The following is an 18,056-nucleotide window of genomic DNA, read 5'->3' as shown; positions in this document are numbered from 1 at the left end:
TTATATTTTGCCCTCTATGCACAGATCCCTTTAACTCTGCTGGAAATGCTTGGCAGGTACAAAATCTCAACGCATTTGCTCAACCTCAAATACAAGAACGCTGAAATCACAGACCTTTGGGGCTTACTTCTACAAATTAAATGTCAGACTGAGCCAGGCATAACTCCTCCATGTTTATTTGTGCCAAGCCACCAAATATAGCTAGGTAGTGTGTGCTGGCCTCAGCCTGACAGTTCCTTTATTGAAATAAATGTTGTATATATTCATTAAAAGCCATTAGTTCAGAAATGTTTAATATATTAGGAGACATTCCATATATATACCATTAAATAAAAACAAGCAATATCTTGTCAGCATGGTCCAACAGGGAGACCATGGCCTGAACTTTTACTAGTGATCAAGATAGTTCATTATGTTCGTGTAAACCTTCACAAAAACTGTTTCAAACACTAACACACACACATACATGATCGTGCGCACACACACATTGTTCCTTTTTCCAAAGGCATCTGGTTAAATATCTTAAAGCTTTTATGCAATAAATTTTCATGCATTATTTGGTTTTGAAAATTCATGAACTTAAAAACAGAAAATCTTGAAAAATGTTCATTAGTACTTGCCTTTTTTGCAGATTCAGAAAAGAGAACTCCATTATTTCCAATGATACCAATTGGGTAGCCAAATATTCTTGCAAATCCTGAAAAAAATTGAAATTTATGTTTATGTATTTCACAAGGCTTTTAATTCATAATGAGCAGATATATTTAACATTCTTTAATTTCAAATCAAAGTTTAAAATGTAGATATTCTGCCTATGGTACAAAACAGCTCACGCCACAATTTATTTCAAAACTCTGGGTTTTTTATTTTCTTGAAATGGGTGTGTCACATGTAATGGGACCCATTTCTCTGACTGGTTAATATGGTTAGCATAATTGCTTAGTGTGTTATCCATTCATTCATGTAACATATATCTGAGTGCTCACATGTACCAGACCTGAAGGATATTCTAAAATAAATCAAAGACCTTTAAAGGCCGAGTCCAATTGGATTGGATACCAGATGACATCAGAGCCATCACAGCGTGAGAGATACTTCTGATCGCTTCGCTTGAAATTTCAACAAATTGAACAACTATAACACAGCAAAGGAACCCCAGCTGGGCTTGCAGGTGCGCCTGAAAGATCTGCGCACCAAATGGACTTGAGGTGGAATGGGGTGAAAAGGCGGGCAGAAAATAAAACTCACTCATGGTCAGCTCTGGAGGAGACAAACCCAGAAGGACTGGTTTTTTTTTTTCTCTGCTGGATATGAGTAGGAAGGAAGCTCAGGCTGTTTGGAAAATACCTGTGGGGTATATAGAGGGAAACCCAGAATAACTGGGTGGTCTTCTGCTGAGAGGAGTGGTGAGACAGAGGGATGAGGGGGAGATAACCAAAGCAGCCAGAATGCAGGGTCACAGTGATCTGTCTGCAGCCCATACTTGGCAGACACAGAGACGACAAAAGTATGGACCCCAGCCTCCTAGATCTCACCTCCCTCACCTCACAGTACAAAGGGTGGCATAGACAAACCACACGGCTAGCTCTCCAGAACCACTCTCTGCCCTGAAGAACAGAGGTGTTCACCATCTGATCCCCTGGTTGTTGAGACATGGGGAGGAGCGCCCAGAGGCCTAAGATCACCATTGCTAAAGTCAGAAAGCCTAGGCCATAAACCCAAACCCGTAAAGCCCTTACAACACACACTCCCACCAACATGACTGCGGCTGCACCTATGTCATTGCAACAGCAAAATCACAGCAGAGAACAGCTCATGAACATCACAGAGCTAAAAGTTATACTACAGTGACACCTACTGGAAGAAACTTCTCAAAACCAAAATTTATTATTCCTTTTTTTATTCATTTCTTTCTTTTCCCCTTTTTTCTTATTCTTTTATTTTTTCTCTTTTGAATTTCATCCCCTTAATTTTTATATATTTTATTTTTATTTTTGAGCTTTTTGTTTTTTTCTTCTTTCCTTGTCATAATTTTTTTTAATTTTTCCTTTTTTTGGTATTTTTTAATTTTAATTTTTCATATCTTTAGTAGTTTCTTTCGGTTAGGATTCTTAACAATAACACTGTAAAATGCCATCAAGGAAGAAGAAATCAAACACCATGGCTACAAAAGACAGAGATGTAATTCAGAAAAAACTCCAGAAAATATCTCAATCACAAAGAAACCTTGGAGTTAAATGATAAAGAATTGAAAATTGAAGTTCTTAAATACTCAATGAGATGCGAGAAAACACCAATAGTGAACTTAATGAGCTCATAAAACAAATTAATGAACAAAATGAATACCTCACCAAGGAGATTGAAATTTTTAAAATACTGATGACCTCAATACATGAATTGAAAACTGAAGCAGCAAGTTTAGCTAAAAAAAAACAAGCTAGATAGAGGAAAGAATCAGTGACATCAAAGACAGGCAACTAGAGATGCTACAGACAGAAGAAGAGAGAGACTCATGAATTTAAAAAAAAGAGAGAGCTGTACAAGAATTGTCTCTCTCTCCATTAGAAAGACTACTATGAGAATAATGGGTATATCAGAAAAAGAAGAAAGGGAGAAGGAAATGGGGAGCCTATTAAAACAAATAATTGATGAGAACTTCCTAAGCCTATGAAAAGAATGAGAGCCTTGAATCCAAGAGGCAAACAGAACGTCGAGTTGCCTCAACCCAAACAGACCTATTCTAAGGCACATTGTAATTAAACTGTCAAAAATGGATGACAAAGAAAGAATCCTCAAGGCAGCTAGGGAAAAGAAGACCATAACATATAAAGAAAAGCCCATTAGGTTATCATCAGACTTCTCAGAAGAAATTCGACAAGCCAGAAGAGAGTGGACCCAAACATTCAAAGTACTGAAAGAGAGAAATTACCAGCCAAGAATAATATATCCATCAAAGTTATTCTTCAAATATGAAGAAGAAATAAAAACTTTTACAGACATACAGAAGCTGAGGGAATTTATGACCAGAAAACCCCCATGGCAGGAAATACTCAAGGGGGTTATTCGACCAGATACAAAGAACAAAACAAATCAAAACTACAAGTAAAATCTCCTACAAGGTCACAATAAAAACAAGGATAATCTGTGACAACAATAACACAAAATGAGAGAGGATAAAAGATTTGTAGTAGCAAAGGAGGATGGAGTGTAGAAGCACTAAGAAAAAGGATTCCTGTATATATGAACATTTTTCTCTTAATAACCTAATGGTAACCACACACAAAAAAGCCACTACTGGCCCTGGCCGGTTGGCTCAGCGGTAGAGCGTCGGCCTGGCGTGTGGGGGACCCAGGTTTGATTCCTGGCCAGGGCACATAGGAGAAGCACCCATTTGCTTCTCCACCCCCCCTCCATCCTCTCTGTCTCTCTCTTCCCCTCCCGCAGCCAAGGCTCCATTGGAGCAAAGATGGCCCCAGGCGCTGGGGATGGCTCCTTGGCCTCTGCCCCAGGCGCTAGAGTGGCTCTGGTCACGGCAGAGCGACGCCCCGGAGGGGCAGAGCATTGCCCCCTGGTGGGCAGAGCGTTGCCCCTGGTGGGCGTGCCGGGTGGATCCCGGTCGGGTGCATGCGGGAGTCTGTCTGACTGTCTCTCCCCGTTTCCAGCTTCAGAAAGAAAGAAAAAAAAAAAAAAAAAAAGCCACTACTGAAATATACTGCTTAAAAAAAGAACAAACAGGGGAAAGAAGTATGGAATGCCACCTAACAAAAAAAACTGACAGAAACACAAAAGAGAAGAAACAAACAAGACAGAGAACTACCAGAAAACAAAATATAAAATGGCTATAAGAAATCCTCAAGTGTCAATAATTACCCTAAATGTAAATGGACTAAACTCACCAATAAAGAGGCACAAATTAGTAGATTGGATCAAAAAGCAAAACCCAACCATTTCCCAAGCCTTCGAGAGACACATTTAAGCTGCAAGGACAAAAGTAGACTCAAAGTGAAAGGTTGAAAACAAAATTCTCCAAGAAAATAATGCAAAAAGAAAAGCAGGTATAGTCATACTCATATCTGAAAATGTTGACTCCAAGACAACAAAGGTAACCAGAGACAAAGATGGTCATTTCATAATGATAAACAGGACACATTGTATCAAGAACACAAAACACTTTTTCATATATATGCACCAAACCACGGAGCACCAAAATATATAAGACATTTACTAACTGATTTAAAAATAGAAGCAGAAAAAAACACAATCATACTTGGAGATCTCAACACACCATTGACAGCTTTAGATAGATCATCCAAACAGAAAATCAATAAAGAAATATTGGCCTTAAAAAACACACTGGACCAAATGAACATAATAGACATTTACAGGACATTTCATCCCAAAATATCAGACTGTACATTTTTCTCTAGTGTACATGGAACATTCTCAAGGATAGACCATATGCTGGGCTACAAAAATAACATCAACAAACTAAGGAGAACTGAAATTATACAAAGCATTGTTTCTGACCATAAGGCTTCAAAATTAGAATTCAACAGCAAAAAGGAAGTCAAGAAACCCACAAAAATGTGGAAATTAAACAACGTATTTCTAAAAAATGACTAGTCAAAGAAGAAATAAAAGCAGAAATCAAAAGATATACACACACACATACACACAAACAAATGAAAATGACAACACAACATATCAAAATTTTGGGGATGCAGTGAAAGCAGTAATAAGAAGAAAGTTACAGGCTTATATCAAGAAACAAGAGAGGGCCCTGGCCAGTTGGCTCAGCAGTAGTGTCGGCCTAGCCTGCGGAGGACCCGGGTTCGATTCCCGGCCAGGGCACACAGGAGAAGCGCCCATTTGCTTCTCCACCCCTCCGCCACGCTTTCCTCTCTGTCTCTCTCTTCCCCTCCCGCAGCCAAGGCTCCATTGGAGCAAAGATGGCCCAGGCGATGGGGATGACTCTGTGGCCTCTGCCTCAGGCGCTAGAGTGGCTCTGGTCGCAATATGGCAACCACCAGGATGGGCAGAGCATCGCCCCCTGGTGGGCAGAGCGTTGCCCCATGGTGGGCGTGCCGGGTGGATCCCGGTCGGGCGCATGCGGGAGTCTGTCTGACTGTCTCTCCCTGTTTCCAGCTTCAGAAAAATGAAGAAAAAAAAAAAATTTAAAAAAAAAAGAAAGAAAGAAACAAGAGAGGGCCCAATTAAACAACCTAACATCACATCTTTTTTTTTCTTTCTTTTTGTATTTTTCTGAAGCTGGAAACGGGGAGAGACAGTCAGACAGACTCCCTCATGTGCCCGACCGGGATACACCCGGCACGCCCACCAGGGGGTGGCGCTCTGCCCCTCCGGGGCGTCGCTCTGTTGCGACCAGATCCACCCTAGCACCTGGGGCAGAGGCCAAGGAGCCAGCCCCAGCGCCCGGGCCATCTTTGCTCCAATGGAGCCTCGCTGCAGGAGGGGAAGAAAGAGACAGAGAGGAAGGAGAGGGGGAGGGGTGGAGAAGCAGATGGGCGCTTCACCTGTGTGCCCTGGCCGGGAATTGAACCCGGGACTTCTGCACGCCAGGCCGATGCTCTACCACTGAGCCAACCGGCCAGGGCTAACATCACATCTTAAGGAACTAGAAAAAGAAGAACAAAAGCAACCCAAAGTCAGAAGAAAGGAAATAGTAAAAATTAGAGCAGTACTAAATAAAAGAGAACAAAAAGAACTATAGAAAAGATTAATAGAGCAAACAGCTAGTTCTTTGAAAAGAGCAATAAAATCAAACCACTCGCTAGACTTACTAAGGAAAAATGAGGAAGGATTCATATATACAAAATCTAAAATGAAAGAGAAGAAATTACCACAGACATCATAGATATACAAAGGATCATAGCAGAATATCATGAAAGATCATATGCCACCAAATTCAACAACCTAGTGGAAATGGATAAATTCCTAGAACTATACAATCTTCCTAGACTGAGTCACAAAGAAGAGGAAAACCAAAATAGACCAACAAGCAGGGAGGAAATAGAAATAACTATAAAAAACCTCCTTAGCCTGACCTGTGGTGGCATAGTGGATAAAGTGTTGACCTGGGAACGCTGAGGTCGCCAGTTCAAAACCCTGGGCTTGCCTGGTCATGGCACGTATGAGAGTTGATGCTTTCTGCTCCTCTCCCTTCTCTCTCTGTCTCTCTCTCTCTCTCTAAAAGAACTGAATAAAGTTAAAAATATTTTTAAAAAACAACAAAAAAAAACCTCCTTAAAAAAACAAAAGTCTAGGACCAGATGGCTACACTAGGGAATTCTACCAAACATTCCAAGTTTGGTACCTATCCTTCTAACGTCTTCCAAAGTATAAAAGAAGAATCAACACTCCCTAACACATTTTATGATCCAACATAACCTGCATACTAAAACCCAGTAAGAACACAAAAAAAGAAAACTACAGACCAATATCTCTAATGAATACAGATACAAAAATGCTAAACAAAATACTAGCAAATTAAATACAACAACACATTAAAAAATAATACATCACGATCAAGTGAGATTCATTCCAGGAGCACAAGGATGGTTCAACATATGGAAATCTATTAACATAATAACTACATCAACAAAACAAAGAACAAGAATCATATGGTCCTATCAATAGATGGAGAAAAGTCATTCATAAGATATAACATCACCTTATGTTTAAAACACTCAGTAAAGCCTGACCAGGTGGTGGTGCAGTGGATAGAGCATGGGACTGGGATGCGGAGGATCCAGGTTCGAGACCCCAAGGTCGTCAGCTTGAGCACGAGCTTATCTGGTTTGAGCAAAGCTCACCAGCTTGGACCCAAGGTTGCTGGCTTGAGCAAGGGGTTACTCGGTCTGCTAAAGGCCCACAGTCAAAGCACATATGAGAAAGCAGTCAATGAACAACTAAATTGCCACAATGAAAAACTGATGATCGATCTTCTCATCTCTCTGCATTCCTGTCTGTCCCTATCTATCCCTCTCTCCAACTCTCGCTCTATCTCTGTAAAAAAAAAAAAAAAAAAGATTTAAAAACACTTAGTAAAATTGGAATAGAAGGAAAGTACCTCAACAGAATAAAGGCCCTATATGACAAACCGTCAGCTAATATCATACTAAATGGTGGAAAAAATGAAGGCTTTTCCTCTAAAATCAGGAACAAGACAAGGCTGCCCACTCTCTCCACTCTTATTCAACATAGTTCTGGAAGTTTTAGCCAGCGAGATCAGGCAAGAGAAAGAAATAAAAGGCATCCATATTGGGAAAGAAGAAGTAAAGGTATCACTCTTTGCAGATGACATGATCCTTTATATAGAAAACCCCAAAGACTCCACCAAAAAAGTATTAGAAACAATAAACCAATACAGTAAAGTCAGGATACAAAAGCAATATGTAGAAGTCTATTGCTTTCATATATGCCAATGATGAAACTTTAGAAAATGAACTCAAAAATAACAATTCCTTTTACAATTGCAAAAAAAATAAAATAAAATACCTAGGAATAAACTTATCAAAGAATATGAAGGGTCTATACACTGAAAACTACAAAACACTGAAAGAAATTGAAAACGACAGAATTAAATGGAAAAATATTCCATTCCAAGTACATGGATTGGAAAAATCAACAGTTATTAAAATGATCATACTACCCAAAGCAATATATAAATTTAATGTAACCCCCATCAAAATCTCAATGTCATTTGTTTGGTTTTTTTTTTTGTACTTTTCTGAAGCTGGAAACGGGGAGAGACAGTCAGACTCCCGCATGCGCCCGACCGGGATCCACCCGGCACGCCCACCAGGGGCGATGCTCTGCCCACCAGGGGGCGTCGCTCTGCCGCGACCAGAGCCACTCTAGCGCCTGGGGCAGAAGCCAAGGAGCCATCCCCAGCGCCCAGGCCATCTTTGCTCCAATGGAGCCTCAGCTGCGGGAGGGGAAGAGAGAGACAGAGAGGAAGGGGGGGTGGAGAAGCAAATGGGCGCTTCTCCTATGTGCCCTGGCCGGGAATCGAACCCGGGTCCCCTGCACGCCAGGCCGACGCTCTACCGCTGAGCCAACCGGCCAGGGCCCAATGTCATTTTTTAAAGAAACAGTACAAAAAATCACCAGGTTTGTATGAAAACATAAAAGAAACCCAAATAGCCAAAGCAATCCTGGGGAAAATGAATGAAGCCAGAGGTATCAGACTACCTGACTTCAAATTATACTATAAAGCCATGATAATCAAAACAGCATACTATTGGCATAAAAGCAAACATACAGACCAATGGAACATAACTAAGGTGCCCAGAAATAAAACCACATATATATGGGTAAATCATCTTTGACAAAGAGCCAAAACACACAATGGAGAAAAGAAAACTTCTTCAATTAATAGTGCTGGGAAAATTGGAAAGCCACATGCAAAATGAATCTTGACTACAGTTTTTCCCCCACACAAAAATAATTCAAAATGGATCAAAGACCTAAATATAAGATTCAAAACAAAATATTACATAGAAGAAAACATAGATACGTTGGCTGTAGAGAATAATTTATGAATTTGACCTCAGAGGCAAGGGAAGTCAAGGCAAAAATAAATGAATGGGACTACATCAAACTAAAAAGCTTCTGCACAGCAAAAGAAACTGACAACAAAACAAATAGGCAGCCAACTAAATGGGAGATAATATTTGCAAACAACAGCTCCAATAAGAGGTTAATATTTAAAACACATAAAGAACTCACAAAGCTCAGCAACAAAAAAGCCAACAGTCCAATTAAAAAATGGGGACAGGACCTAAAGAGACACTTCTCCCAAGAGGACACACAAATGATCAACAGATATATGAAAAGATGTTCATCTTCACTAGCTATTAGAGAAATGCAAATCAAAACTACAATGAGATACCACCTCACACCTGTTAGATTAGCTATTATCAACAAGACAGATAATAACAAGTGTTGGAAAGGCTGTGGAGAAAAAGAAACCCTCATTCACTGCTGGTGGGAATGTAAAGTAGTACAACCATTATGGAAGAAAGTATGGTGGTTCCTCAAAAAATTAAGATACTATTCAGCCATAAAAAATGATGACATGATGATATTTACAACATGGATAGACCTTGAGAACTGAGTGAAATAAGTAAATCAGAAAAAGCTAAGAATTGTATGATTTCACACACAGGTGGGATATAAAACTGAAACTCATGGACATAGATAAAAGTGAAGTGGTTATGGGGGGTAGGGGCAAGGGTGTAAAGAGGGACAAATATAAGGTGACAGAAAATAATATGACTTTGGGTGATTGGGTATACAACACAACTAACAGTTCAAATGCTATAGAAATGTTTACCTGAAACCTATGTACTCTCAATGATCAATGCCACCCTGTTAAAGTTAATTTTCTAAATAAAATTTGAAAATTAAAATGCAGTCATTCCTCGCCATATCGCAGTTCACTTTCTACAGTCTCACTGTATCATGGATTTTAAAATTATATATATCTAATTTTGTATTGTGAACTTTTTGCTACATTGTAGCATTCTGCAGTACATAAGTATTTTTATATATCTATTATTTTAATTACTTTAGCAGTAAAATAAGCAAAATAAGTGTGGAGAAGGCTAATAACAATGTGGGGAAGGTTTATAAGAGTGGGGGAGGGTTTATAAAGCCTTAAAATATATATAAACAATAAAATAAATATAAGGTCATTACTTCACAGATTTTCGCCTATTGTGGGGGGGTTCTGGAACGTAACCCCCGCGCCAGACCAGGTTCCACTGTAAATAAATAAAGGCCAAGTCCTCTAAAAGTCAACTTTCAAAGCTGTTGACAACTTTCAGGTAACTAGCTTGCCTGAAAATGTAATAATAGGCCCTTGAGATAAAGGATATATTCAGCAAAGGCAATTAAAAAAAAAAATCAGAACTGGCCTGGCCAGTTGTGGCACAGTGGATAGAGCATCAACCTAGAATGCTTAGGTCACTAATTCGAAGACCTGGGTTTGCCCAGTCAAGGCACATATGACAAATAATCAATTAACAACTAAAGTGAAGAAACTGTGAGTTGATACTTCTCATTCCTGCCCCACCCCTTTCTCTTCTCTATGTAAAATCAATAAATAGAATCTTTACAAAAAGCAACAAACAAACAAAAAGGAATACTGTCAAGCCTGGTGGTAACCAAGTTTAAAGTAATAAATACAGTTAAACCTAGAAGAATGAATTATTCCACTTTCATTTTGTTTGCATCCTTTTCTTTCTCCTTTCCAAAGTTTTGTTTGTACCTCACCACCACTTCCACTAGCACTCTAAACACCCATTCTCCACACATACACACAAGAAAGAAAGAAGAAGAAAAAGATGAGGGAAAACATTTTCTGAGGTAGACTCTTTGGATGATTTCAGGAGGTTAAGTATTTTGTGAACCTGAAGAACTTGACTGGAGAATCCTTCCCAAGAGTTATTCTCAACAAGTTTACTTGTGACTATTTATAGATGTCAAATACCTAGAACCTAAAAGTCAACAGCGGTGCTGGTTGAAGTGGGTCAAAGACAACGCACTACCAAAGCTCCTAGAACTGCTCTGTCTTCAAGCTTAAGCTGGACAGGCTGCTACTCAGGCACTCATGGGTAATGCCTGACATACAGCAGGTGGTCAAAAAATTAATAAGAGAGAATGTCAACCTACTGATAGCAGAACACTTAATTTTTAAAAATTTATTTTTGTTCTTTACCCTGACCTTGTCTTGATTTATCTTTTTTTTTTTTTTTTTTTTTTTTTTACAAAGGCAGAGATAGACAGGGACAGACAGACAGGAACGGAGAGAGATGAGAAGCATCAATCATCAGTTTCTCATTGCGACTTCTTAGTTGTTCATTGATTGCTTTCTCACATGTGCCTTGACTGCGGGCCTTCAGCAGACTGAGTAACCCCTTGCTGGAGCCAGCGACCTTGGGTCTAAGCTGGTGAGCTCTTTGCTCAAGCCAGATGAGCCCACGCTCAAGCTGGCAACCTCGGGGTCTCGAACCTGGGTCCTTCCGCATCCCAGTCCGACGCTCTATCCACTGCGCCACCACCTGGTCAGGCTTGATTTATCATTTTAAATTATGTTTATTTAATGTGAGAAAATGAAACACCAACTAGATGGTCACCTAGATTTCCCTTGGTGTTTCAGGCCTAAAATCCCACCTAAAGCTTTACTGCACACCCTCACACTGCCACTTACAGAGTCAACCCAGACAGGGGTGAACTTTGGGAGACGTAGCAATCCACTGAGTCCTGCCCACAAAAAGAGTTAGGACTCTCTCCCCTCTCTCAGCAGTAAGGTGCTGCCCCTCACGGTATCCTGCTCTCTTTGCTATTTTAATCCCTCTTGAGCCCTGTCTGGGATCCAGGCAACACGACCTGCTGCAGGTCACATGCCCCACTATAACAGAGACACCCACGAAGGGAGTGTCTTCACCAGCTTCCTAGGGGCCAAACAGGAAAGTAAAATACCCAAGAAACTACTAGGGCAGACAAATGGCCAGTGCAGAGGTAGGAGGAAACCCTTAAGAGCTGCCAGGGACACCTGATCTTCAGAAAAATTGTTCTTCTTCCACATTCCCTTCTTCCATATGACCCCCACCGTGTCAAGCTTCCTCCTGTTCTCCCTCTCACCCTCTCATGCTCACCCATACCCTCTATTCCTCTCTCCTCTCACTCCCGTCTCTTTCCTGAACCTTATCTGAATTCTAGTAGAGTCAAGAACAGATGGAGGAAACAGGATATATCCCCAGTGTTGCAGGGAGCAAGGTTTGAAACCCCGAAGTTGTCAAATTCAGCATGGGCTCATCTGGCTTGAGCCCAGGCTCACCAGCTGGAACTCAGCGTGACTGGTTTGAGAGCAGGATCACCAACATAATCCCGAGGTCACTGGCTTGAGCAAGGGGTCACTGGATTGGCTTGAGGAACCCCTGCAGCCGGCATCAAGGCACTTATGAGAAGCAACCAATGAACTAAAGTGTTGCAATTATGAGTTGATGCTTCTCATCTCTCTCCCTTCCTATCTCTCTCTCTCTTTCTCTAGAAAAACAAAACAAAACAAAAAAACGATGAGGACAGCCCATCCACCTTTGAGAAAAAAGCAGAAACAGCTTTGACTTGCTTTAAACTGCTGCACAATGAGGGTTATATCCTGACCTAGTAAGTGACAAATCTTGTCCATGTATCAAACAAAAGTTCTTAACACTGGGGAACAAAATTTTTGTTGCATCCACAAAAACACTTGTTCTTACCTAAATCAAGTGTGCTGATCTCAAATCTGACATTAGTTTTTCTCTGTAAGCCACAGGTTTTTTTGCAATTCAAGATTTTAGGTTTTCATCTTATTGTAAAATTTTCAACATTTAGTTTAACATAATGAAGTAGAATGTCTTCTTGGGCATCATCTTTGTGAAAATATAACTTATATAATGCAGTAAATACGCTACTACACTAAAAGATATGATTGCATCAGAACTTGTCTACAATTTTGAAATAGAACATATTAAAACACTTATTTTAATCATAAAATTTGCGCAGAACTTATTTAAATTCTATTCAGGCAAAAATTTGCATTTGTAGCTCTTGCATTTGTGTACTTGTTGAGGACAATCTTGATTGATACTCCAGCAGTAGTCTGCTTATCACTAACAGCTCCAAGATTTTCGGGAAACTTATCAAGGTGACTGTTCAGGAAGTGAATCTTAACACTCATGTTACATCCAATGTTGCAGAAAGCCAACAGCATCCTTTGAACCAGAAGTTCATAGTTTTCTGTTTTGTTGCCAAGGAAGTTCTTTGTAACTGCCACAAAAGACTGCCATGATGCTTTCTCCTTCTTATTCATCTTCCTGGAAAATTCTTCATCAACTATGAGGGTTTGAATTTGAGGTCCATCGAATACACCTACTTTTATCTTTTCAAAAGACACGGCAGAGGCCCTGGCCAGCTGGCTCAGTGGTAGAGTGTCGGCCTGGCATGCAGGAGTCCCGGGTTCGATTCCCGGCCAGGGCACACAGGAGAAGCGCCCATCTGCTTCTCCACCCCTCCCCCTCTCCTTCCTCTCTGTCTCTCTCTTCCCCTCCCATAGCAGAAGTTCCACTGGAGCAAAGTTGGCCCGGGCGCTGAGGATGGCTCTGTAGCCTCTGCCTCAGGCGCTAGAATGGCTCTAGTGGCAACAGAGCAACGCCCCAGATGGGCGGAGCATTGCCCCCTGGTGGGCATGCCCGGTGGATCCCGGTCGGGCACATGCGGGAGTCTGTCTGATTGCCTCCCCATTTCCAACTTCAGAAAAATACAAAAAAAAAAAAAGGACACAGCAGGAAAAGCAAAAATAATATGTTAAAAGCATTCACTTTCTCTATTCAAAGCCTGAACAAACTGCTTCATTAAGCCAAGTTTGATGTGAAGTGGGGAAAAAATGATCCTCCCTCAATTAACTATAGGTTCATTCATTTGCATCCTTACTTCCAGAGCTTCACGTTTCGGCCACTCCTTCTGTGTCCAGTGTTTCTCCCGAGCTTGGCTGTTCCACAAACACAGAAAGCAAGGATTCTTCGTGAAACCTCTGTTTTCCTAGCAGGAAATTTACCATTTTAAGATCCACACAAATGATCCAGTTATGCTCCTCATACTTCAGAAAGTCAAGGACAATTTTTATGTCATTATAATCTTCTCGCAGATGAGTTGAATAACCAATTGGAACCGCTGCATAAACATTACCATTGTGTAGGAGAACACATCTCAGACTTCGTTTAGAGATGTCAGGAAATAGCCGCCATTCTGTTGGACTGTAAGTGGTAACACCTAGCTGGCTGAGAAGACTACCGAGATCATGACAATAAACAAAGTGTTTGTCTTCGGAAAAAAAGCCCACAAAAATATGTTCATGCTTCCTGAAATGGGATACTTTAGCTGACCAGTGAAGTACATTCTTTTCTTGAAGCCTGGAGGCTAATAACTCAGCTGCTTTCTTTGATAGGCCCAAATCTCTTACTAAGTCATTCAATTCAGGTTGGCTAAATTGCTGAGGGGTTAATGATTGCTTGGCATGAGGGGTTAATGACTGCTTGGCATCAGAAGAAGACCCTTCAGATTCTACAACCATTTCCTCATGCATCTTATCAAAATACACTTGATCACCATATTCACTTTCTTCATCCTTACAAGAAATAAAACCATTGAAAACTGGAACTGGGAGTGTCTCAAAGTGTGGGATAGGTCGTATTGCCTAAGGAATATTAGGATATGCGATCATATGCCATTTTTTCTTGCCAATGCCCTTTGTATGGATCAGACAAATAAGAGTCACTGCTGTGGTCATTAGGTTCACGTCAAATCATGGAATACCAAAAGATATTCCTTTGCGTTTTCCTTTTGTCCAGTCACGAAGCATTTCCTCACAATTATGACACACAATATGAGGAGCCCAATTCTTGTCTTGATCACCAAGGGGAACTTGAAGATAGGCAATATATGCACGTGTCACAAATGATGAAATATTGCACCTTTGACATCGAAGTGTGCAACAGCTACATATTTAACAGAAGGTGTCAGGACTATGATTACATTTATGCCTACTCGAAGAAGCCATGATTCAATCTTAAAACAAAGTAAGAGGGTGTTTTTATTAGATAATAATTTTTTACATTTAAAAACAATTACAATTATGTAAAAGTGATGTCTGTAAAACATTAATTGCCTTGTGGTTATGTTCAATCCAAGAGTCACTGCCCTTTAACTCCAATTTAAAAACCAATGCATGCTATTAACTGTAACAAAAAGAAATTAAAATTGCATAAAAACTAGAGCATGCATCAAAAAACTAATTTCAGATTTGGAATCAGCGATGCAGAAATATATAGAAACAGTTCTAAAACCTCATGCAACAGAACATGAGAAAGAAAAGTTGTTCCCCAGTGTAAATATAAAAACATAAATTCCGGCCCTGGCCGGTTGGCTCAGCAATAGAGCGTCGGCCTAGCGTGCGGAGGACCCGGGTTCGATTCCCGGCCAGGGCACACAGGAGAAGCGCCCATTTGCTTCTCCACCCCTCCGCTGCGCTTTCCTCTCTGTCTCTCTCTTCCCCTCCCGCAGCCAAGGCTCCAATGGAGCAAAGATGGCCCAGGTGCTGGGGATGGCTCTGTGGCCTCTGCCTCAGGCGCTAGAGTGGCTCTGGTCGCAACATGGCGACCACCAGGATGGGCAGAGCATCGCCCCCTGGTGGGCAGAGCGTCGCCCCTAGTGGGCGTGCCAGTTGGATCCCGGTCGGGCGCATGCGGGAGTCTGTCTGACTGTCTCTCCCTGTTTCCAGCTTCAGAAAAATGAAAAACAAAAACAAAAACAAAAAAACACATAAATTCCACTCCCAGTGTGAGTCTTTCTCTTATTCATAAATCAAACCAGGAGGATCTTAAGCCCCAATGTATATTTGCAATTTGGATTTTTGCTGCCAGTTTTTTTTCTACTCTGAAATGTTGTCTTCAGACTAACTACTACATTTGTAAGCTTGTATAAGACCAAATAAATGCCCACATTTGTTTTGTCATTTGTTCAAGATAGATTATGATGAGTCTAGCATCTATATTTCAAATACTTTTCTTTAAAAGGCCTATAATATTAACACTTGAGATGAATGAATTAACTTTCATAAATATCCCTCTTTTGTTCTTTCAGATGTGGTATTGTACTGCATTCTCAATCTAGTTTTGCAAAACTCAACATATAAGACCTACACAGAGGCCGTAAGAAGGTTTAATTCAGTCTACAACATCCTGGGAAGGTTAAACATACAAAATTTATCTGTTTATTTAAGAGATTAAATAATAAAAAAAAGTGCTGAAATTTTCAAAATAATTATAGTCATCCAGGGAAACAAAAAGAACTACAAATATTTCTGCTAATTTTACTATGATAAGAAACTTTTCATACAGCTAATGCTGCTAAGTCACCAGAGGTGGATTTAATGGTGGGTGCACCAGGCACACACCATGGGCTCAAACTTCTGAAGGGCCTCGCAAAACTCCAACTTTACACATTTTTCTAATGACACCCAGTTTGCTTTCATATGTGAAATTTTAACACTAATAGTATATAATATTTTTTATTTATTTAAAAATATGGTTAAGCCTGACTGGGCGGTGGCGCAGTGGATAGAGCGTCGGGCTGGGATGCTGAGGACCCAGGTTCGAGACCCTGAGGTCGCCAGCTTGAGCGCGGGCTCATCTGGTTTGAGCAAGGCTCACCAGCTTGGACCCAAGGTCGCTGGCTTGAGCAAGGGGTTACTTGGTCTGCTGAAGGCCCACAGTCAAGGCACATATGAGAAAGCAATCAATGAACAATTAAAGTGTTGCAACACGCAATTAAAAACTAATGATTGATGCTTCTCATCTCTCCGTTCCTGTCTGTCTATCCCTCTCTCTGACTCTCTCTCTGTTAAAAAAAAAAAAAAAAAAAAAAAAAAAAAAAATATATATATATATATATATATATATATATATATATATATATATATATATGGTTAACATGTATTTTCATTTTCACTGTCTCTTTCCTTTTTTTAAGGGACCAGGGCCTCAACTGACCTTAATCTGCCTCTGTAAGGACCTATACCTCAGCATCTAGATATCATCATTTTAAACTCTGGGTCCATGAAGCCATTCAGCTACAAATGATCTTTACAAAACAGCTCCCTTTAAATATAAACTCACACATTTGTACTGCTCTAAATAACAAACCTCATGCCAAATGCATCAAAGCCTTGAGGTAAGACATCACTTATTTTCCAAGCATCAGATAATTTCATATTCAATCCTTCATCTGTATACCTGTAACTAATGTGTCTCCATATAAGGCTTTGAACTCATTGAATCTGCTCCCATCCACGATTCTAGCAATGACCTAAGAGGAAAAAATAACAGTGTCTCTGAGAAAATGTATTACAAAAGAACTGTTACATTAAAGTTATTTATAAGGAAAACAAGTTTATAATAAAGTCGTCACAAAAAATTTCATTCTACACACAAAAATCTTCTCACTAGAATTTCAATTTATACGCATGAAGTCACTCTGGACTCTGATTGTACACTTCACCATAAAGCAATAGCACCACGTTGCATACCAGAGAAGCAGAGACTCCATGGGCTGGTTGCTAGACTCAAAGCTTCACTGGCTGTTCAAATCTACCAGCCCAGGGTCAGGGATTCAATCGGAAAGCAAGGTATAGAGCTAGGAGTCAGAAGACTTAGTTAGGCGCCAACTTTAAGTATCACATAATTTGTGTACCTGGAGTAAGACACTTCAACCCTCTGATCTCAGCTCTCGCTTCTGCAAAGATGAGACAAGGCTATGAAGATGTGAAGACCTAGTAGTAAAGTAACCTAATAAAATAGGGCTAAGATGAAGAACAAGCTCTGAGTCTCAGCCCACCACTGAGAAAGGAGTCACAGTCTGGTTATCCAAAATCCTCTAGGCCTCAATTTCCTTATCTGTTTTTCAAAAAAGGGTAACACTTTAAAGTGCTAACTACAGCTCACTTTCGGGTTGTCATTAAAAGGTAGCTAGTATTATTAAACCTTTGAAGGGGTTCAGAACAGGCCTTCCCAAGACGTGCTATTTTAGTTTGGAGATTATTTTGAGCTAAAGAAAACCAAACCCTGCAGGCTCATAAGAAACTTGTACACCTCCACTGAATAATTGAGATGAGCGGCCTTGCCCACACTGAGAGTTATCACTGACCTACCTCTAAGACGGGGCAAAATTCTAATTACTGAACATCTGCTCTTGTTACCGTCCCGCAAACACTTTCCTCCCCTCTGAGGTTCCGAGACACCTTTCCTCAGTCTGAGCTCCAAATGCCTTTTGTACCTAATTCTAACTTCCCGTCTCCGAACCTCTCATGTCTTTGCGTCTCTGACTCTGTTGTACATGAGGGGGGGGCCCATACACACACGCCTAATTAAATTTGGCTGCTCTCTCTTATTAATATAATCTGCCTTGTGTAGATTTAATTATTAGACCAGACT

At 40.4% G+C, this 18,056-nt stretch overlaps 1 protein-coding gene across 3 annotated transcripts in view; it reads right to left on the bottom strand.

Moving 5' to 3' along the window:
• LOC136400275 (methylcrotonoyl-CoA carboxylase beta chain, mitochondrial) overlaps nucleotides 1-18,056 on the bottom strand; it is a 170,278-nt gene that overhangs the window by 106,301 nt on the left and 45,921 nt on the right. For 2 of the 3 annotated variants that reach the window (XR_010750279.1, XM_066376650.1), the window contains exons 11-12: nucleotides 16,860-16,932; nucleotides 617-697 (exon numbers count right to left, since the gene is read on the bottom strand). The exons of the other annotated variant lie outside the window; for it this stretch is intronic. Coding sequence is in view for 1 of the 2 variants with exons in the window: in XM_066376650.1 (XP_066232747.1) it covers nucleotides 617-697; nucleotides 16,860-16,932 (154 nt within the window). In the remaining variant the exon portion in view is untranslated. The remainder of the gene's footprint in view (nucleotides 1-616; nucleotides 698-16,859; nucleotides 16,933-18,056) is intronic. 3 annotated transcript variants of the gene reach the window in all.

Source organism: Saccopteryx leptura, chromosome 1 (assembly GCF_036850995.1).
Source record: "Saccopteryx leptura isolate mSacLep1 chromosome 1, mSacLep1_pri_phased_curated, whole genome shotgun sequence".
Classification (NCBI taxonomy): Eukaryota; Metazoa; Chordata; class Mammalia; order Chiroptera; family Emballonuridae; genus Saccopteryx; species Saccopteryx leptura.
This window is presented reverse-complemented; position numbering and strand designations above follow the sequence as displayed.